The sequence below is a fragment of the Scyliorhinus torazame genome, chromosome 3 (genome assembly GCF_047496885.1).
Source record: "Scyliorhinus torazame isolate Kashiwa2021f chromosome 3, sScyTor2.1, whole genome shotgun sequence".
Taxonomy (NCBI): domain Eukaryota; kingdom Metazoa; phylum Chordata; class Chondrichthyes; order Carcharhiniformes; family Scyliorhinidae; genus Scyliorhinus; species Scyliorhinus torazame.
The window spans coordinates 323,376,835-323,398,607 of NC_092709.1; the positions used below are offsets into that span (position 1 = coordinate 323,376,835).

The 21,773-nt window shown below is 50.5% G+C and overlaps 1 protein-coding gene across 3 annotated transcripts in view; it reads left to right on the forward strand.

Annotated features, from left to right (window-relative positions):
* The window catches only part of ctnna2 (catenin (cadherin-associated protein), alpha 2), a 1,959,617-nt gene that overhangs the window by 1,441,358 nt on the left and 496,486 nt on the right, over positions 1–21,773 (forward strand). For all 3 annotated transcript variants that reach the window (XM_072497636.1, XM_072497638.1, XM_072497639.1), the window contains one exon: positions 7,016–7,108. In XM_072497636.1, coding sequence (XP_072353737.1) covers positions 7,016–7,108 — 93 coding nt within the window. The remainder of the gene's footprint in view (positions 1–7,015; positions 7,109–21,773) is intronic.

The following is a 21,773-nucleotide window of genomic DNA, read 5'->3' on the forward strand; positions in this document are numbered from 1 at the left end:
ATGTAGCGACAAGGGGAGTGATCGAGAGGTGCTTTGGCGTGCTGAAGATGCGTTTCAGGTGCCTGGACCTCTCTGGGGGCGCCCTCCAGTATCGGTCAGATAGGGTCGGCCGCATCATTGTGGTGTGCTGCGTCCTGCACAACATAGCCCAGCAGAGGGGCGATGTGCCGCAGGCAGAGGAGGGCGGAGTGGAGGAGCAGCAGGAAGAGGCCCAGTCCTCCCCAGATGAGGGGGATGGGGGCAATGGTCAGGGCAGACGGGGTAGACACAGACGGGTGGCTGTCCACCGTTACCGGCTGGCCCAGCGGGCACGGGACAGACTGATAGACGCCCGCTTCACTGACTAGATGGGCGTGGGAATCGGGTAGTATGGCCACAGACCGCACACCATGACAACAGCCGACCACCCACACCCCCCACCCATCCATCCACCCAGCACCATCACCCCCCTCCCCAACCCCACACACCCCACCCGCATGCACACCACCCCCCCACTCCCAATTGCCGATCCACCGGCGGCACAACGGGCCGGGCTCACCCAGTTGCGGGTGGACGCGTGTCTATCGCAGGCCATGGAGAATGATGACAGCCCGCCTCCGATGAGCTCCTGGCTCTACATCGTTGGACTATGTCTGACCCATGGCCACAGTACCACCATCCACCCGGACCATCCCTGCATGCGGCTGTGATACTGCAGCGCACGGTCCCGTCCTCTGCCCGGGGGATGTTGATGGCGGCCCAGGGGGAAGGGGGCAGACTCACCTGGGGCTGAGGTAAGACCACCCCTCACACACACACTTGCGCTCAACGTACATGACACCCCCGCACACTTTGGACAGAGCATAAAGGCAGCTTCGGTAGGTGTAACATTGACTTTAATAACCAAAGGAGTTCATGCACGTGCCCTAGCGCCTAAAACTCATCTGTGCCCTGCACCCGTGCCAACTTACTCAGTGTCTAATTGTTTGGCCTTACGGGCCCTTTGACTACGTCTACGTGGTTCCCCAGACGGTACAGCAGAACTGGAGGTGGACTCCTGTGATTCCTGCCCTCTGACACTGGATCCCTTTGGCGGCCGTTTCCTGGGGCGTCCTGGCCTAGATGGGCCAGGCTGCGGCCCGGGCGACTGGGATGGCGAGCTGCCAGCCTGTCCTGCCCGTTGCCCACCCGATGCACCTGGGACGGAAGGGGGGGAGTCCGAGGTGTCGCGGTGTACCGGGACCTCCCCTACAGAGGGAGCCGGGATGGACCACACCACCTCCTCCTCCCTCGGGGTGCCCGATGGCCCCCAGGCCTCTACATGGGTGGGGGATGCGAACGGACTGGCCATCCGACGCGCCCCCGACATCTGGCGCTGCCAGTCCTGGAGGCCCGTGCTGGTATCGACAGGGGTCTGCAGGTTTGCAGCCATGGAGCCCAGGGGGTTGTCGAACCCTGTCTGCGACAGTGCGACGCCAGCTCGCACATGGCCACTGGCGCCGATGCCCTCAGCGATGGCCTGCTGAGACTGGGCCATGGCCTGCAGAGACTGGGCCATGGCCTGCAGAGACTGGGCTATGGCCTGCTGAGACTGGGCCATGGCCTGCTGAGACTGGGCTATGGCGTTGAGCGCCTCTGCCATCTGGCGCTGGCACTGGCTCATGGCCTCCTGTGAGAGGGCAGCCATTTCCTGGGCCACAGACGCCGCCTGCACGGAAGGCCCCAGGCCTCGCAAACCGTTCCCCATGTCTGACACCGTCGCACCCATTGCCTCCACCGCGGACGCCACCCGTGCGGTGTCAGCCTGGGTGGCACGCATGACCGGGACCACTCCCAGCTCCTGGACGCGGGTGGACTCCTCCACCTGCGACCGCAGCCGCCGCAAGCCACCCGTCACCCTATTCGCTCGTCTCCGTGTCGGTGGTTGCATCGGATCTATGTGTGGGTGTGGTAACTGCAGGAACCCGGGATCCATCTGGGCGGCAGATGTTCGCTTGGCCTGGGCTGCCCTCCGACCGCCCGGTCCCTCTGCTGCTCCTACCTCCACCTGCTGTACCGGGACGGCTGTGTTGTGCGCACCAGTGAGTGTACCAGACGCCTCATCACTAAAGTGCCCAACCGTGGTGAGTGTTTCTGCGATGGTGGAGGGTGTTGGTGACAGCAGTGGCGTTGTGTCGTGCTCTTCGTCCCACTCTGAGTCCATGGCACTTTGGGGTGGGGGTTCGTCTCCACCCATCCACTCTGAGTCACTGTCCGGTATTTCGTCTTCCCGGGTAGGGGTGTCCTGGGTAGTGCTGTCCCGGGTAGTGCTGTCCCGGGTAGGGGTGTCCTGGGTAGTGGTGTCCCGGGTAGGGGTGTCCTGGATAGTGGTGTCCTGGGTAGTGGTGTCCTGGCTCGGATGTGACGGGGGCCTGTGGCTGCCCCCCTCATCGCTGGGTGGTCGCTCCCGCACGTGACGGGGGTGTCGTCTCCCTGTTGCTCCAGGTCTCTCCGTCTCCCGTGGTCTCCGAGGGGCATCCTGCGGGCGTCGCATGCTGGAGGGTTCGGGTCTCTCCGTCTCCCGTGGTCTCCGAGGGGCATCCTGCGGGCGTCGCATGCTGGAGGGTTCGGGTCTCTCCGTCTCCCGTGGTCTCCGAGGGGCATCCTGCGGGCGTCGCATGCTGGAGGGTTCGGGTCTCTCCGTCTCCCGTGGTCTCCGAGGGGCATCCTGCGGGCGGTCTGCATCTGCGGGGATGGGTGCCTGGACGTTTGGTCCTGCGATACACAATGAAGCATGCATGGTTAGACATCAGGCAGTGATCAGGTGATACGGGAGAGGGGGATATAGGGGAGGGGGGATATGGGGACGGGCTGTTGGTGGCTCACTTGCTCGTGGGGCCCCGACCTCTGCATCAGCAACCTCCCGGTCGTCAGGTCCGCCAGCCAGTTCCAGGGCCCTTTCCTCGTGTACGGTCAGTGGCCTCTCATCAGCGGGCCCTCCTCCAGTCCTCACATGCTCCCTATTGTTGTGTGCGCGCTTCTCCTGGGGGGGGGGGGGGGGGGGTGGTGTCAGGGGTAAAAGGCAACAGTGTTAGGCAGGTATATGAATGCACGCCATCGGTTGCGCGTGCATTGCAGAGGTTAAGGTTAGGGCTGGATTCACTTGGGGATATGGGGGATATGGGGGAGGGGGGATATGGGGGAGGGGGGATATGGGGGATATGGGGGAGGGGGGATATGGGGGAGGGGGGATATGGGGGATATGGGGGAGGGGGGATATGGGGGATATGGGGGAGGGGGGATATGGGGGATATGGGGGAGGGGGGATATGGGGGAGGGGGGAATATGGGGGATATGTGGGAGGGGGGATATGGGGGAGGGGGGATATGGGGGAGGGGGGATATGGGGGATATGGGGGAGGGGGGATATGGGGGATATGTGGGAGGGGGGATATGGGGGAGGGGGGATATGGGGGATATGGGGGAGGGGGGATATGGGGGAGGGGGGATATGGGGGAGGGGGGAATATGGGGGATATGGGGGAGGGGGGATATGGGGGAGGGGGGGATATGGGGGAGGGGGGATATGGGGGATATGGGGGAGGGGGGATATGGGGGAGGGTGGATATGTGGGAGGGGGGGATATGGGGGAGGGGGGATATGGGGGAGGGGGGATATGGGGATATGGGGGAGGGGGGAATATGGGGGATATGGGGGAGGGGGGGATATGGGGGAGGGGGGAATATGGGGGATATGGGGGAGGGGGGGATATGGGGGAGGGGGGAATATGGGGGATATGGGGGAGGGGGGATATGGGGGATATGGGGGAGGGGGGGATTTGGGGGAGAGGGGATATGGGGGATATGGGGGACGCTCACCCTGCCTGCTCTGACGAGGTCGTTCACCTTCTTGTGGCACTGGGTGCCTGTCCGTGGTGTCAGGGCCACAGCGGTGACGGCCTCTGCCACCTCCCTCCACAGACGCCGGCTGTGGCGTGGGGCAACTCTGCGGCCGTGCCCGGGATACAGGGCGTCCCTCCTCTGCTCCACCGCATCCAGGAGCGCCTCCACATCGCGTGACTCGAACCTCGGGGCTGAGCGACGGCCAGCCATCAAGTCGGGTGTTGCGGTCGGCTGTTCCGGTCGGGTGGGGGGGGAGCTGCGCGGCCTTATGAGCCGTCACGCCGTGCAGCGCGTATGACGCTGCACGGCGTGAACCACTGCGCAAGCGCGGATCCCGTTACGTCGCTGCTAGCCCATTTCGGGCCGCAGACTATCGGCCCATTTTTATGACGTGACGCAAGTGGGATTTGCGCCGTTTTTTGCGCCGATCGGCGGAGTTTCCGCCGATAACGGAGAATTTCGCCCCTTGTGAGAGAATGAAAAAGAATAGACAGAGAAACACTCCAATAGGTTATGCACTCATAAGATTGCATCAGAAATTAATCAAGGCTTTTTCTCCCCCAGAAAATGGAGATTGCTTATCTCAGGGTGAGGAACGTTTCTTGGCCCGGTGAGGAAATCGTGAAACGCAGAGTCACGGAGAGATTTAATTGAGCACCAGCATTCCCAGCTGTCCTGGCCAATGCGACATGTTTTATTGCAGGATTTCTGTTTGAGGTTCTTTCATTGTTGCAGTTGGGGAAAATAAATTTGCAAGCCATGAACTGTGAACAGATGATTTGTGTGCTTCCAGTTCTGAATAAGTGTTCTGCAGCTCTTGGGGATGCTTTTCAAATTGAAACGAACCTCTCCCCGGCAACTCAATACGCTGCTATGTTACCTGGGAAAATATACAGGAGAAGTAACCTGCTTGTTCCTTTGCTGTGTATTAGAAACGTAGCAGGTCAGAAGCTGAGGAAGATTTTCTTCTCCAACACACCACTCCACTTTATACTTTTGAAAAGTATATTTTACAAATACAATTGATCATTAATGTATTAAAGTCCATTTTGTTGGAATTAAAATGGCCCAGATATATCAGACTAACAGCACTTCTCTTCCTTCTCCCCTCCCAGAAAAAACATTGTCTGCTCAGAAAGGACCCTTTATAACCACAAGGTAGAAATCAAATTATTGAAAACATTTTGAAGCCAATTAGTTGATGGGATGGTCAACACCAACCAAATTTGATCTTGACCAGTTCACGTTAGTACCTGAATAAACTCTCATTTCATGTTTGTTCCTCTTTTTAGAAATTCTTTCGTGAGGTGTGGGTGTCACTGGCAAGTCCAGCGTTTGTTGCCCATCCCTAATTACCCTTGAACTGAGTCGCTTACTGGGTAACTTCAGAGGACAGTTAAGAGTCAAACACATTGCTGTGGATCGAGAGTCATATGTTGGCCAGACCAGATAAGGTCGGCAGATTTCCTTCCCAAAAGGAAGAATTGTCTTATGACAATCAATGATAGTTTTATGGCCACCATTACTGAGACGAGCTTTATATTCCAGATTTTACGAATGGATTTTAAATTCCACCAATGACCATGGTGGGATTTGAACCCCCTGTTCCCAGAGCATTAGCCTGGGCATGTGGATGTCCAGTGACATGGCCACTATGCCAAGTGTTCCCCAAGAGGTTTGGTGCTCTCCTCAAACGTTGAATTCTATCCCTCACACTTTCCCACTTCCATAACATCACCTGCTTCTATCCCCAGCCCCCTCCACCGTAACGGAAATTCTCATCCAAGATTTTTTTTAATTACCTCTCAGCCCATCATCTCCAATATTCTCCTTGGCAATCTCCTTGCCTTTTCACAGTGCAAACTTTCCAACATTTTTCTGCTATTACTAGACATTCTCCTCCCTCTGCTTTACCATAAGTTGCAAAGCCTTGAATCCCTGTTGATTCTCTCTGTCCTGCTACATCTCCCTTCTGCATCCTAAAACATTCAAATACTTTCTCTCCTATTTTGTTTTTGGTTATTGCCCCAAACTCATCCTTGGTGTTTGTATTCCCTTTGTCACTTTTATGAAGCACCTTGGTATTATTGTTCGATCAAAGGTGTTATATAAACATTGTAGACGTCAGTGGGGATACTGTGGGGTACTGGCATTGCTCTTGTAGCTCATTCAAATGACCATTCTTCATGTGTGAGTGTTGACCGTGAAGCAGTCCCCAATGGGAACTCAGCATAGTGGCCGGCTTGTCTGCCTGCAGCGGCAGGAGGCGTTCAGAAGTGACTGTTAGGCCACTAAAATCAGACCATTGGGGGTGAGGGGGAATGGAGCTCAGCGCAGTGGTTATGTTGGGTGGGGGTTGCCTAGGGTTTCCTCGTGGGAACCAGAGATATTTTCCACGACTTCCTGGCCTACATGAAAACCTAGTCAAGCAATACCAAATTTTCATTTCCCTCTAGACCTGGCCTGTTTCCAAGAGATTTTGCCTGGTGGGGATAAGGCTGCATTGCTCGCCTCAGGTCAAAATGGCGCATTGGGCCCCGATTATATCACTGGGGCTCAGCTGTAGTTTTGAAAAGAATACTGCTCCATTTTAACTTCTCCCTGCCACCCAAATATGGTTCCACAAAGAGGGGCGGAGTTAAAATTGAGGCCTCAGTCTCCGCAGAATATTGGTCTAATGGCCATCGGTATTTCCCAGAGGGGATGTCAGACAGCGATCCGAAATGAAAGTGCTGGCTAACCTTTTTCCCTCTGTAGACAGAGGGTGAGGCCACGTCTGCTGATCAACCTGAAGCTCTAACTGAGAACAGCTCACTCAAGAGCCAGAGATTGAACTCGGAATCTTTCTGATCTGATTGACTCAGCCCCATCTTTGCATGATGTATTTAACCCAGTTAGCCATGGGGTGGAATTACGCATGACTTAAAACATGCTGAGAGCAAACCAATATCAGTGAGTAAAGCGATTCACATTTTCAAGCAACTATCTTCCAAACATTGAGTTGTTTGTGGCTCAGATGCAAATGAGGCCCAGCATTGTTCATTTATAATGTTGATAATGGTCCTTTTGACTTCTACTTGATTTCCCTACAGATGATGCACATTAGGAAAGTGTCAAATTTTGTAATGCACTTTCTCATTTGCTATCTAAATTACAGGTTGCAAACCTGGCGTGTTCCATTTCAAATAACGAGGAAGGCGTGAAGTTGGTTCGCATGGCGGCAACACAGATCGATAGCCTCTGCCCGCAGGTAAGAAAGGATGCTGCTGCAAACATTGTATTGGCTGCTACACCATTATAGATGCAAGGCATTTCAAACAAAAAGCTATCAGTATGAAAATTATAGGAGTGGATAGATAATACTGTTCTGATTATCTTCACAGCCTGAATGACAGCAGGTGCTTTGAAACCAAATCATGCGATTTAGAAACAAATGCACAAAGCTATTTTTCTTTTACCACACAATGCTCCTGTTTGCAAAATATAAAGCACATCCCCTGCTGTCTTAAAACACGGCTGAAAACTTCAATGCAAACAAAAGCCGAGAATATCCTAAAAGCATGTGCATAAAAGCAGGGCCTGCGGAAAAATCTATTAGTGCTGCCGTTCCATTCCGGATAACCAAAGGACATCCAAGTGTGAATGTAATCCAAGCCTGGAATTCTGAATGTGCCATTTTTAATTCCCATTCATAATTCTTGATCCAAGCGTGAAATCATCCCCAGAAGCTGATTTTAATGCCAGTCACACCAAACATAATGAACAGCTGTCAGGTTTCTCCTGTGACAGAAGTGCATTTCCCTTCAATCCTGCCGCTTCTGCACGTTGGTGCTCAGTAATCTTTGTTGTTTTTTTCTGTCTATATCATGGAATACTGGAAATGGGGAAATTCATGGCATGGGATACTGGAAGGACTCGGCAGATCAGACAGCATCTGTGGAGAGAGAGAGACAGTTAACATTTCAGCGTCTGTGACCTTGCACCAGAGCTGGAAGATGTAACACTTTACAAACAAGTACAGAACCAGGGAAAAGGGAGGAGAGAACAAAGGCGAAGGCCGATAACATATCAAGAACCTGCCTGGATGAGTGCAGCTCCAACAACACTCAAGAAGCTCAACACCATCCAGGACAGAGCAGCCGGCTTGATTGCTCCCCCTTCCACAAACATCCCTCCACCCCTGACGAACAATGGCAGCCGTGTGTACCATCCACAAGATGCATTGCACCAAGGCTCCTTACACAGCACCTTTCAAACCCACGACCACTATTATCTAGAAGGACAGGTGAGGCACATATCAACCATGATAAAATGGCGGAGCAGACTCGATAGGCTGCATGGCCTAATTCTACCCCTATATCTTATGAACTTATGACAAGGGCAGCAAACACCTGGGAACACCAACACCTGGAGGTTCCCCTCCAAGGCCACTCACCACCTTGACTTGGAAATTTAACACTGTTACTTCACTGTCACTGGGCCCATAAGACATAGGAGCACAATTAGGCCACTCGGCCTATCAAGTCTGCTCCGCCATTCAATCATGGCTAATATTTTTCTCATCCCAATTCTCCTGCCTTCTCCCCATGACCCCTGATCCCCTTATTAATCAAGAACCTATCTATTTCTGTCTTAAACACACTCAGTGATTTGGCCTCCACAGCCTTCTGCGCCAAAGAGTTCAACAGATTTACCATCCTCTGGTTGAAGAAATTCCTCTTCATCTCTGTTTTAAAGGATCATCCCTTTAGTCTGAGATTGTGTCCTCTGCGTCTAGTTTTTCCTACAAGTGGAAACATCCTCTCCATGACCACTCTATCCAGGCCTCACAGTATCCTGTAGGTTTCAATAAGATCCCCCCTCATCCTTCTAAACTCCAATGAGTACAGGCCCAGAGCCCTCAACCGTTCCTCATACAAAGAACAATACAGCACAGGAACAGGCCCTTCAGCCCTCATAGCCTGTACTGGTCATGATACCAACCTTATCCAAAACCCTCAGCACCTCCTTGTGCCGTATCCCTCTGCACCCATTCCTATCCATGTGTTTGTCAAGATGCCTTTTGAACGCTGTAAATGTATCTGCTTCCACAACCTCCCCTTGCAACGCGTTGCAGGCACTCACCACCCTCTGCGTAAAAAAACAGCCTCGCACATCTCCACCAAACTTTGCCCGACGCCCCATAAACCTATGCCTCTGTTGACTGACCCCTCCACCCTGGGAAATAGTGCCTGCCCATCCACTCTATCCATGCCCCTCACAATCTTGAAGATCTCTATCAGGTCACCCATCAACCTCCGTCTTTCGAATGAAAACAGTCCAAATCGATTCAGCCGCTCCACATAGCTAACACCCTCTAGACCAGGCAACAAACTGGTAAACCTCCTCTGCACCCTCCCCAACGTCTCCACATCCTTCTAGTAGTGAAATGAAAATGAAAATCGCTTATTGTCACAAGTAGGCTTCAATGAAGTTACTGTGAAAAGCCCCTAGTCGCCATATTCCAGCGCCTGCTCGGGGAGGCTGGTACGGGAATTGAACCGTGCTGCTGGCCTGCCTTGGTCTGCTTTAAAAACCAGCTATTTAGCCCAGTGTGCTAAACCAGCCCCTTCTGGTGTGGCACCAGAATTGTGCGCAATATTCCAAGTGCGGCCTGACCAAGGTTCTATACAACTGTAGCATGACTTGTCAGTTTTTATACTTGATGCCCCGTCCAATGAAGACAAGCATGCCGCATGCTTTTTTGACTACCTTTTACACTTGTGTTGCCGCGTTCAAAGATCTGTGGACCTGCACGCCCAGATCTCTCTGACTTTCTATATTCCTAAGAGTTTTGCCATTTACAGTATATTTCCCCTCTATGTTAGTCCTACCGAAATGCATTACCTAATATTTGTCCAGATTAAACTCCATTTGTCATTTCTCTGCCCAAGTCTCCAACCTATCTATGTCCTGCTGTATCTTCTGACAATCCTCAACACTATCTGCCACTCCCCCAACCTTGGTGTCATCAGCAAACTTACTAATCAGGCCGGCTACATTTTAGAACATAGAACATAGAACATTACAGCACAGTACAGGCCCTTCAGTCCTCGATGTTGCGCCGACCTGTGAAACCACTCTAAAGCCCATCTACACTATTCCCTTATCGTCCATATGTCTATTCAATGACCATTTGAATGTCCTTAGTGTTGGCGAGTCCACTACTGTTGCAGGCAGGGCATTCCACGCCCTTACTACTCTCTGAGTAAAGAACCTACCCCTGACATCTGTCTTATATCTATCTTCCCTCAATTTAAAGGTATGTCCCCTCGTGCTCGACATCACCATCCGAGGAAAAAGGCTCTCACTGTCCACCCTATCCAATCCTCTGATCATCTTGTATGCCTCAATTAAGTCACCTCTTAACCTTCTTCTCTCTAACGAAAACAGCCTCAAGTCCCTCAGCCTTTCCTCATAAGATCTTCCCTCCATACCTGGCAACATTCTGGTAAATCTCCTCTGCACCCTTTCCAATGCTTCCACATCCTTCCTATAATGCGGCGACCAGAATTGCACGCAATACTCCAAATCATTTATGTACACTGCAAACAACAGAGACCCAAGCACAGATCCCTGTGGAACACCACTAGTCACAACCTTCCATTCAGAAAAACACCCTTCTACTGCTACCCTTTGCCTTCTGTGACTGAGCCAGTTCTGTATCCATCTTACCACCTCACCTTTGATCCTGTGTGACTTCACCTTTTGTACCAGTTTGCCATGAGGCACCTTGTCAAAGGCATTACTGAAGTCCATGTAAACAACATCCACCGTCCTCCCCTAATCAATCATCTTTGTCACTACCTCGCTCATGAGTCCATTTGTTTCCAAATGGGTATAAATCCTGGGTATAAATGGGTATAAATTCTCTCCAATAATTTACCTACTACCGATGTGAGGCTTGCCAGCCTATAGTCTACAGGATTACCCTTGATATCTTTCTTAAACAGCTACACCACATTAGCTATTCTCCAGTCCTCTGGGATCTCACCTGTAGCCAATGAGGATACAAACATGTCAGTCAAGGCCCAAGCAATTTTCTCCCTTGCTTCCCTCAGTATTCTGGGGTAAATCCCATCCGGCCCAGGAGACTTATCTACCTTAATATATTTTAAAAGACCCCAAACCTCCTCCATTTCGATGTTAACATGATCCAGGCTGCCTACACACCCTACCCAAAAATCATCTTTCACAAAGTCCCTTTCTTTGGTGAACACTGATGCAAAGTACTCATTTAGTCTCTCGCCCACTTCCTCTGGCTCAACACATAGATTCCCCCCACTGTCCTTAATTGGTCCAATCCTTTCCCTGGCCAACCTCTTGCTTTTTACATTTAAATAAAAAGTTAACATTTTCTGCACATTTTCAGTGCATGTGTGTGCACCAAAACTTCCATGGGGTCCTGGTGTGCATCTTCAAACTTAAGTCAAGATTTTGGTAATATGGATAGAGGCAGATTTGATGAAGGAATGGCAGTATTTTTTCAAGTCAAGACCATGGGCGGGATTCTCTGGCCGTGCCCGCCCGGCGACTGGAGAATCCCGCCCGAGGGCAATGGACTTTCCCATTGTCCGCATCTCGCCCGTGGTGATCTTGCGGCAGACGGGGTGGAAGAATCCATCCCTATGTGTGGCTTGGAGGGAGACTTGCAGCTGCTGGTGCTCCCATGCCTTTATTTTTTCTAGCTGTCAGAAGTCATGAGTTTGGAAGATGCTGATGGAGAAACCTTGGTGAGTTGCTGACATGCATCTTGTAAATGACATGTACTGCAGCCACTTTGCACTGCTGGTAGAAGCAGTGAATGTTTCAGGTGGTGAATGCAGGCTGCCTTCACCTGGTTGGTGCCAAGCTTCTTGAATGGTGTTGGGTAAGGGAGAATATATTACCATACTCCTGACTTGCACCTTGTAGTTGATGGACAGGTTTTAGGCAGTCAGAGGTGGGTTACTTGCCACAGAATTTTCAGAATCTGACCTGCTCTATTTATGCAATCATTGGTGTGCCTGGTTCATGTAAGTTTCTGATCAATAATACCCACCAGGATTTAATAATGCTGGATTTAATTATGATAATGCAGAAAAAAAGAGACAGCTATCAATAGCACGCATTAAAACAATTCATACTGCTACAGGGCAGCACGGTAGCATAGTGGTTAGCACAGTTGCTTCGCAACTCCAGGGTCCCAGGTTTGATTCCGGCTTGGGTCGCTGTCTGTGCGGAGTCTGCACGTCCTCCTCGTGTCTGCGTGGGTTTCCACCGGATGCTCCGGTTTCCTCCCACAGTCCAAAGATGTGCAGGTTAGGTGGATTGGCCATGATTAATTGCCCCTAGTGTCCAAAATTGCCCTTAGTGTTGGGTGGGGTTACTGGGTTATGGGGATAGGGTGGAGGTGTTGACCTTGGGTAGGGTGTTCTTTTCAAGAGCCGTTCTATTACAAATAGAACGGAACACAAATATCAGCTGACATCCTCACTTCTGACCTTATGATGGAGGGAAGGTCATTGATGAAGCAGCCTGAAGATGCCTGAATCTAGGAAACTACCCTGAGGACCTCTTACAGTGTTGCCCTGGATCTGAGATAATTGGTCTCTGATTACTACAACCAACATCCTTTGTGCCCTAATCAATTGAGAGTTTTCCCCCCAATTTCCATTGACTTCAATTTTGTTGGGGCTCCTTGCTGCTACACTTGGTCAAATGCTGCCTTGATGTCAAGGGCCCTCTCACCGCAACACTCAAGTTCAACCCTTTTTTGCCTATATTTGGACTAAGGCTGTAAAAAAATATCTGAAGCCAAGCAATCCTGGCAGAATCCAAACTGCGCATCAGTGAGCATGTTAATCGGTGAGTAATTGCTACTTGTATCACTGTTGACAACACCTTCGCTGATTATTGAAAGTAGATGAGAGATCATTGGCTGGAACGTCCAGCTTTTTGTGGACAGACCATTACTGGGCAGTTTGAGTAGAGGCTGTATTTTTGTTGTACTGAATGATTTGTCCAGATGTGCAGCCAGTTCTAGAGCACAAGTCTTTCCAAGTACAGCCAAGATGTTGTCGGGACTCATTGTCTTTGCTGTATCCAATGCCTTCAGCAGTTTCCTGATGCCACATGGAGTGTATTGAATTGGCTAAAGACTGGCTTTGGTGATGGTGGGGAGCTCAGGCCCTGATGTATCATCCGCTTGGCACTTATTGCTGAAGTAGGTGCAATTGCTTCTGTGAAGACTGATGGAAAGTACCTGTTCAGTTCCGCTGCCATTTGTTTGTTTCCAATTAATACTTCTTCAGCCTCATTTTCCAGTGGACAAATGTCTATTCTTGCCTCTCATTTACTCTCACAACCCCTGCCACCTGACACATCCTGCCCACACACCCCCAGCCGAAGCGTGGGCCCCTAGTCACCGGACCCTACACCCTGTACCTCAGACACCCACATGTAACCTCTCCCCAGTGCACTAACCCACCCTTGGCCGTGGAAATGTTCCCACTTCTGGAGCCCAGCCCCTGGGTGTTCGGATGTTGGCTGCTGCATCCATGGTGTTGCTTCCTGCAGTGTCCAGGCACAGTGTCCAGAAATCATGTATTTTTGTGATGCTAGGCAATAACCCCCATTGCACGCCTACCCATTGGAATCCACTTGGAAAATGTGAGGTGCTCATTTAACTACAATTGTCAATTCCCAATTAGCAATAGCCTTCAGCCACGCGGCCAGATGGCGGACCACCCTCAACTGAGGCTAGCCGCCCCCACCCCCCCTCCAAGCACCGGGGTAGCAACCCCAGTGCCCCCGACCTCTTTGCCTGTGAGCGAAGATGGATGCTCACCTGCTCGGGTCCCCGCAGCAGTCCTCCCATCAGCTTCACGTTTTTAAAGAGGAGTACTAATCAGCACCGAGTCAATACTTGCTGGGGAGGCCATTAGATAACAGGAGGCCATTGGATAGGAGGCCGCTCCCGTTAATTGTATGCAGATTGGGCTTCAGTGATGATTATTGGTTCCTGGCCACACTACGGCAGAACCTTGATTTTGCCAATGGGGCCGGTTCTCATTTTTGGTGACTCGTGCAATTTAAGGATCTCTTCGCACTCTCGTTTAGGCCCCTCTCCCCCATCCCTCTGTATTCCCCTCCGCCCTTTACAATTCCCCCCACACATTTTGCACGCTCCAAGGATCTGTGTAACATCAGTCAAGAGTGATGGGACTGAGTGGACACTGTAGAAGGCAGGATAACCTAGAGAGAGCTAAACACTGGTGCTCCTCAATCTATGCCATCGTCTGACCCCTGCCTGTCTGCTGAGTGCTCGCTCACACCCGTCACCTGCACACGGTGTGCTGGGGGCCGGGGGTGGAGAAGTCCAGGACCTCTATGTCCGGGAGATTGGACATAGGATTGGTACTCAACCCGCATAGCGGAAGAAAGTGCCAGAGGTTTCATATTGGTCAAGGTCAACAAATTTTAATCAGTAATCTAAGTGTCCCCAGCAGCCCAACTCTGCCGATGGTTGCCCCCCCTCCCTACCCCTCCCAGACCCGCCGTCACCCTTTACCTCCCACAAAGCACCCCCCCTTTACCCCCTACCCCCCCATAGACCCTCCTCCCCTAATGCCCTCTCAGTCATCCTCAACCTTCCAAGCTCTCTGATGTGTCTATGTGCGTCACAGGATGCACAGTTGAGATGGAGGCAGCCTACTGCTTACCATGTCCCATGATCCTCGATGCCCCTGGCGAGCGTCCTCTGGGACCTACCGGCAGCACATGTCCCGTCGTGCCGCACTGTACCGGATGCTGACTGCGAGACGCACCATTGTCAGGGGTGTGGAACTCGGGGGAGCTGGTGGCCGCCATCGTCACTCCATAGCATGGCTCAGGTTGACACCCAGCCCCCCTTCCTCCCAGTCGGGTCCTGGGATGGAGGGACAGCTGGATAGAGCCGTGATTGCCTCTTCGTCATCGGGCCCTGCCAGCTTTGGCGGTTTCCCAATGTCTGCAGCACAGTGTCAATGCCTTAAGCGATGCTCCTCAGTGACTGGGTCATGCTCTGCAGTGCCTTGGTTCTCCCACATGAGACTGGGACACCATACCCCGCAACACCTCATCAAGATCCACCTGGCACTGGATGATATGCCGCATGACTGAGACACGCTGTCGAGGCACTCAGCCATGGCTGTTACTGAATGAGACATGCCTTGGACATCTCCACTCATGCTGCCAATGTCGTGCACCAGGCTCTCCACTGCAGTCGCCACCCTAGCAATGTTGGCCTCGGTGTCACGCATTGCTGGAGCTATCTCCAGCACCCTTAGTCTCTGGGACTCCACCAATCGGCTATTGACCTGCCGGATTGTCGCTGATATTCCCCTCTATATCTCACGGCCGCACCCTATCATCTCCAGGTAAACCTGTTCCAGAAGATCAGTATCTGAGTGGAACCCAGCTGGGTTCTGCAATCCAGCAGACCTCCAACTACTTTCTCGCCTGGGCATCACTGTCGCCACTTGATCTGCATCATCAACTGTGAAGTGCTCACCAGAATGTGCCCCAGAAGCCTGACCACTACCATTGCCCACCGAGGTGTGTGTCTGGACATCCCCACCCTGGTGAAGTGTGGGGATGACAGCTGTGCCGCGAATATGGTGGAATCCTCGGAGCTCTCCTCCAAGGTCTTCTCTTGGAAGGCGCAGGAGGGCGGGGGGGACTATTGGGGGACCATCCCAATGGGCCAGCGGAGTCAGCTGGAGGGAGGGATGTGCCAGTCTGTATGGCATGAACAACTCACTATTGACAGTTCATCTGCATGGGACCGTGGATCCTCATTTCACCGTGTGCAGACCTCTACAGTGATCACTGATCTGCCCGTGGCAACCCCCGCGACCTCCAGGGTCATAGGGGGTGAGGACTCTGATGTCCGGCACCCCGCCGCTGGCCTGTGCCCTCTCCCGTCGGCTATGGGCCCTCTGCAGGCACACAGAGGGGGCATCGTTAGCCGCACACATAGTTCATCGCGGGGATGGGAGGGGATTGTGGGGCGCGGGGATATGGGCCATATGGTGGGGGTTAGGGGGCATGGGGAGGCTGGGGAGTATGGGGGGGCGGGGAGGGTTGACTGTGGTTTCAGTGCTGCTCTCCCTTGTCACCTGAGGAAGGAGCAGCGCTCCGAAAGCTAGTGACATCGAAACAAACCTGTTGGACTTTAACCTGGTGTTGTAAGACTTCGTACTGTGCTCACCCCAGTCCAACGCCAGCATTTCCACATCATGGCTCTCCCTTGTTAGCAGGGGGCTGGCGAGTGTGGCGACGGGACAAATCTTTGTGGCATGAAGCCTCGTTAAGTGGATCGATTAATGTTTTATAGCGGTGACGACCTCGCAGGACCGAGCACTGTGGAGCGTTGGGGAGCTCGCGGCAGTTCCCGCTCACTGCCACACTTAGAAACGTTTTTGTAAAATCACACCCAATAACACTGCTTTTCTCTCCACAGATGCTTTCAGGCTTGTTGAGTATTTGTATCATTTTCTGATTTTATTTCAGATCTTCAGCATCCACAGTATTTTGCTTTTACATGAGGTTATTGTCATGATATTCAAACACACACATCATGATGGACACACTAACAGGCAAATCAGAGTACACAACACCACAACCAATCACATGTGGTGTTGGGTGTTCTGACACACAGATGAGCCAACACAGTTGCATATGGTACAACACTTCTTTATTTAAACTCACTATTTACAACTTGGTCTTTGCACTCTGCACGTGGGGGGCTCCCTGCTTGTGGTGTTTCATCAGCTCTTTCTGTTCCCTTCTCCCCAGACCTACTGACCTCCAGGTGTCGTGCTCGTGCTTTTTATGTGGTTGGTGTTCTTGTCTGTGATTGGTTGTGGTGTTGTGTACTCTGATTTGCCTGTTAGTGTGTCCATCATGATGTGTGTGTTTGAATATCATGACAGTTATAGATTTCTGGAAATCCGGTTCTGCTGCTGCTGCTGGCAGTTCATGGATTCCCAGTTTGGAGCTGCTATATCTGTTCTGAATCTCTCCTATTTAGCACAGTGGTAGCGCCACACAATGCAATGGAAGCTGTCTCATCGTAAAGATGGGACTTTGTCTCCACACCTACCAATACTGTCATGGACAAATGAATCTTTGTCTTCCAACTGGGTTAGAGTGAGGTCAGAATACTTTTTTCCTCTTGTTGGTACCCTCACCGGTTACCACAGACCCAGTCTAGCAGATATGTCCTTCAGGACCTGATCAGCTTTGTCAGCAATGTGAGAAACATAGAAAAAATAGAAACAGGAGGAAGCCATTCGGCCCTTCAAGCACATTCCACCATTCAGTATGATTATAGCTGATCATCAATAGTCTCAGCCCGCTTTCCCCCATATCGTTTGATCCCCTCCACCCTAAGTGCTATATCTAACTGCTTCTTGTTTCGGACTCAACTACTTCCTGTGGTATTCCACAGGTTGACCACTCGCAGGGAAAATAAATTGCTCCTCATCTCTATCCCAAATGGTCTACCCCTATCCTCAGACTGTGACCCCTGGTTCTGGACACACACGCCATCAGGAACATCCTTCCTGCATCTACCCTGCCCAGTCCTGTTAGAATTTTATAGGTTTCTACGAGATCCCCCCTCAATGTTCCAAAATCCAGCGAATACAATAATTACCGATTCAATCTCTCCTCGTACGTCAGTACTGGCATCTCAGGAATCAGTCTGGTAAACCTTCGCTGTACTCCCTCTATAGCTGGAACATCCTTCCTCAGATAAGGAGACCAAAACTGCACACAATATTCCAGGTGTGGCCTCACCAAGGCCCTGTATAATTGCAGCAAGAAGTCTTACAACACCAGGTTAAAGTCCAACAGGTTTGTTTCGAATCACTAGCCTTCGGAGCGCAGCTCCTTCCTCAGGTGAATGAAGAGGTGGGTTCCAGAAACATATACATAGACAAAGTCAAAGATGCTTTGTATGCGAGTCTTTGCAGGTTATTAAGTCTTTACAGGTCCAGGCGGAGCAACTGGAGAGAGGGATAATCACAGGTTAAGGAGGTGTGAATTGTCTCAAGCCAGGACAGTTGGTAGGATTTCGCAAGCCCAGGCCAGATGGTGGGGGGTGAATGTAATGCGACATGAATCCAAGGTCCCGGTTGAGGCCGTACTCCTGTGTGCGGAACCTGGCTATCAGTTTCTACTCGGCGATTCTGCGTTGGCGCGCGTCCTGAAGGCCGCTTTGGAGAACACTTACCCGAAGATCAGAGGCTGAATGCTCTTGACTGCTGACGTGTTCCCCGACTGGAAGGGAACATTCCTGCCTGGCGATTGTCACGCGATGTCCATTCATCCGTTGTCGCAGCGTCTACATGGTCTCACCAATGTACCACTCTTCGGGATATCCTTCGCTGCAACGTATGAGGTAGACAACGTTGGCCGAGTCACATGAGTACGTACCACGTACCTGGTGGGTGGTGTTCTCACGTGTAATGGTGGTACCCATGTCTGTGATCTGGCACGTCTTGCAGAGATTGCCATGGCAGGGCTGTGTGGCGTCATGGTTGCTATTCTGAAGGCTGGGTAGTTTGCTGCAAACAAGTTTGTTTGAGGTTGCGCGGTTGTTTGAAGGCAAGTAATGGGTGAGTGGGGATGACCTTGGCAAGATGCTTGTCTTCATCGATGACATGTTGAAGGCTGCGAAGAAGATGTCATAGTTTCTCCGCCCCGGGGAAGTACTGGACGACGAAGGATACTCTGTCGGTTGTGTCCTGTGTTTGCCTTCTGAGGAGGTCGGTGCGTTTTTTTGTTGGAACTGTCGATCGTTGGAACCGTCGATTGATGGAACTGTCGATTCGAAATTGTATGTTGGACTTTAACCTGGTGTTGGAAGAATTCTTACTGTGCTCACCCCAGTCCAACACCGGCATCTCCACATCATAATTGCAGCAAGACATCCTTGCTCCTGTACTCGAATCCTCTCGCAATGAAGGCCAGCATACAATATGACTTCTTTACCGCATGCTGCACCTTCAGTGACTGGTGTACAAGGACACCCAGGACTCATTGCACGTTTCCCTCTCCTAATTTATGACCATTCAGATAATAATCTGCCTTCTTGTTTTGCCACCAAAGTGGAAAACCTCACATTTATCCAAATTATACTGCATCTGCCAATCATTTGCCCACTCACTCAAATTGTCCAAATCACACTGAAGGATCTCTGCATCCTCCTCACAGCTCACCCTCCCACCCAACCTGGTGTCATCTGCAAATTTGGAGATATGACCTTTTGTTCCCTCATCTAAATCATGAATATACATTGTGAATAACTGCGGTCCAAGCACCGATCCCTGTGGTACCCCACTAGTCACTGCCTGCCAATTTGAAAAAGACCCGTTAATTCCTACCCTTTGTTTCCTGTTGTTATGGGCCAGGGTTTAAAGAACACCAGAGTATATCATGACCTACAACTGTTTATAGATTTTGGTTACATAGATGATTTGGAGTTGGGGACCAAGGGCAATGTGTCCAAGTTTGCAGACGACACTAAGATAAGTGGTAAAGCAAAAAGTGCAGAGGATACTGGAAGTCTGCAGAGGGATTTGGACAGGCTAAGTGAATGGGCTAGGGTCTGGCAGATGGAATACAATGTTGACAAATGTGAGGTTATCCCTTTTGGTAAGAATAACGGCAAAAGGGATTATTATTTAAATGATAAAAAATTAAAACATGCTGCTGTGCAGCGAGATCTGGGTGTGCTAGTGCATGAGTCGCAGAAAGTTGGTTTTCAGGTGCAACAGGTGATTAAGAAGGCAAATGGAATTTTGTCCTTCATTGCTAGAGGTATGGAGTTTAAGACTAGGGAGGTTATGCTGCAATTGTATAAGGTGTTAGTGAGGCCACACCTGGAGTATTGTGTTCAGTTTTGGTCTCCTTACTTGAGAAAGGACGTACTGGCACTGGAGGGTGTGCAGAGGAGATTCACTAGGTTAATCCCAGAGCTGAAGGGGTTGGATTACGAGGAGAGGTTGAGTAGACTGGGACTGTACTCGTTGGAATTTAGAAGGATGAGGGGGGATCTTATAGAAACATATAAGATTATGAAGGGAATAGATAGGATAGATGCGGGCAGGTTGTTTCCACTGGCGGGTGAAAGCAGAACTAGGGGGCATAGCCTCAAAATAAGGGGAAGTAGATTTAGGACTGAGTTTAGGAGGAAATTCTTCACCCAAAGGGTTGTGAATCTATGGAATTCCTTGCCCAGTGAAGCAGTAGAGGCTCCTTCATTAAATGTTTTTAAGATAAAGATAGATAGTTTTTTGAAGAATAAAGGGATTAAGGGTTATGGTGTTCGGGCCGGAAAGTGGAGCTGAGTCCACAAAAGATCAGCCAATGATCTCATTGAATGGCGGAGCAGGCTCGAGGGGCCAGATGGCCTACTCCTGCTCCTAGTTCTTATGTTCTTATGTTATGAGGAGCGCAAGGTGTTATGCAACAGAGGCCTTAAGCACTTATAATCAAAAACAAAGTGTATTCTAGGAATTCAGTTATAAACACACAGTAAACATTTTTATCAATTACAAACATAAATACAACCCCCACAGATACAGTACTCTATATATAATCCTTAATAACTTCCCTTTAGTGTTTCACTCAAGTAACAACATCCATAAATCAGACAATCCCTTTTACCACAAAACAGTAGGTTTGAATTCCTTCCAGAACACAGTTATTACTTTGAAGTTATCAAGTGATCTGGAGACACCTTTTTAACATGCCGAGAGAGAGAGAGAGACTCCAAGACCCTTGTAGTCTGAATACAGCTTCCAACGGTCTAAACCGAAAATAAAACTCAGAGCCACAAACAGCTTCCAGCTCAAAACGAAAGTAAAAACCAGAGCCCACACAATGACATCACTGCAGCCACTTGAGAAGACAAACATTTCTTCAAGGGACTTTCCCATGCCACTGTCTGCCAACCAGTTTTCTATCCATCTCAATACACTGCCCCCAATCCATGTGCTTTAATTTTGCAAGCTAATCTTTTATGCGGGACTTTGTCAAAAGCTTTCTGAAAGTCCAAATACAGCGCATCCACTGGCTCCCCTTCATCAATTCTACTAATTAAATCCTCGACGAATTCCAGTATATTTGTCAAGCATGATTTCTCCTTCATAAATCTATTCTGACTCTGTCCAATCCTGCCACTGATTTCTGAGTGTTCTGCTCTAAAATCTTTGATAATGGATTCTAGAATTTTCCCCACTAAGATTTCATGCTTACTGGTCTATAATTCCCTGCTTTCTCTGTTCCTCCCTTTTTAGATAGTGGAGTTACATTAGCCATCCTCCACTGAGCCCCTCCTGATGATGGACATTGAAGTCCCCTGCCAACCAGCTGAGAATTCTGAATTCTCCATCTGTGTACCCGAACAGGCGCCGGAATGTGGCGACTCGGGGCTTTTCACAGTAACTTCATTGCAGTGTTAATTTAAGCCTACTTGTGACAATAAAAGGTTAAAAAAAGCAGTACATTCTGTGCCCTCGGTGCTTCTTCCAAATTGCGTTCAAAGGGAGGAATATCGATCTATCAACCGAGACAGAGATGTCGGCGATAGTAGGAACTTTTCTTGTCCATGTTTGATTTGATGCCATGAGATTTTATGGGGTCCAGCCTCAAAAGTTGAAACTTCCCAGGGCCTCTTGCTCCTGATTGTGTCTGGACACAATCATCTTCAGCTACTTCATCTTTTTTTTTTTAATTTAGAGTACCCAATTATTTTTTACAATTAAGGGGCAATTTAGCATGGCCAGTCTACCTATACTGCACATCTTTTGGGTTGTGGGGGTGAAACCCACGCAGACACGGGA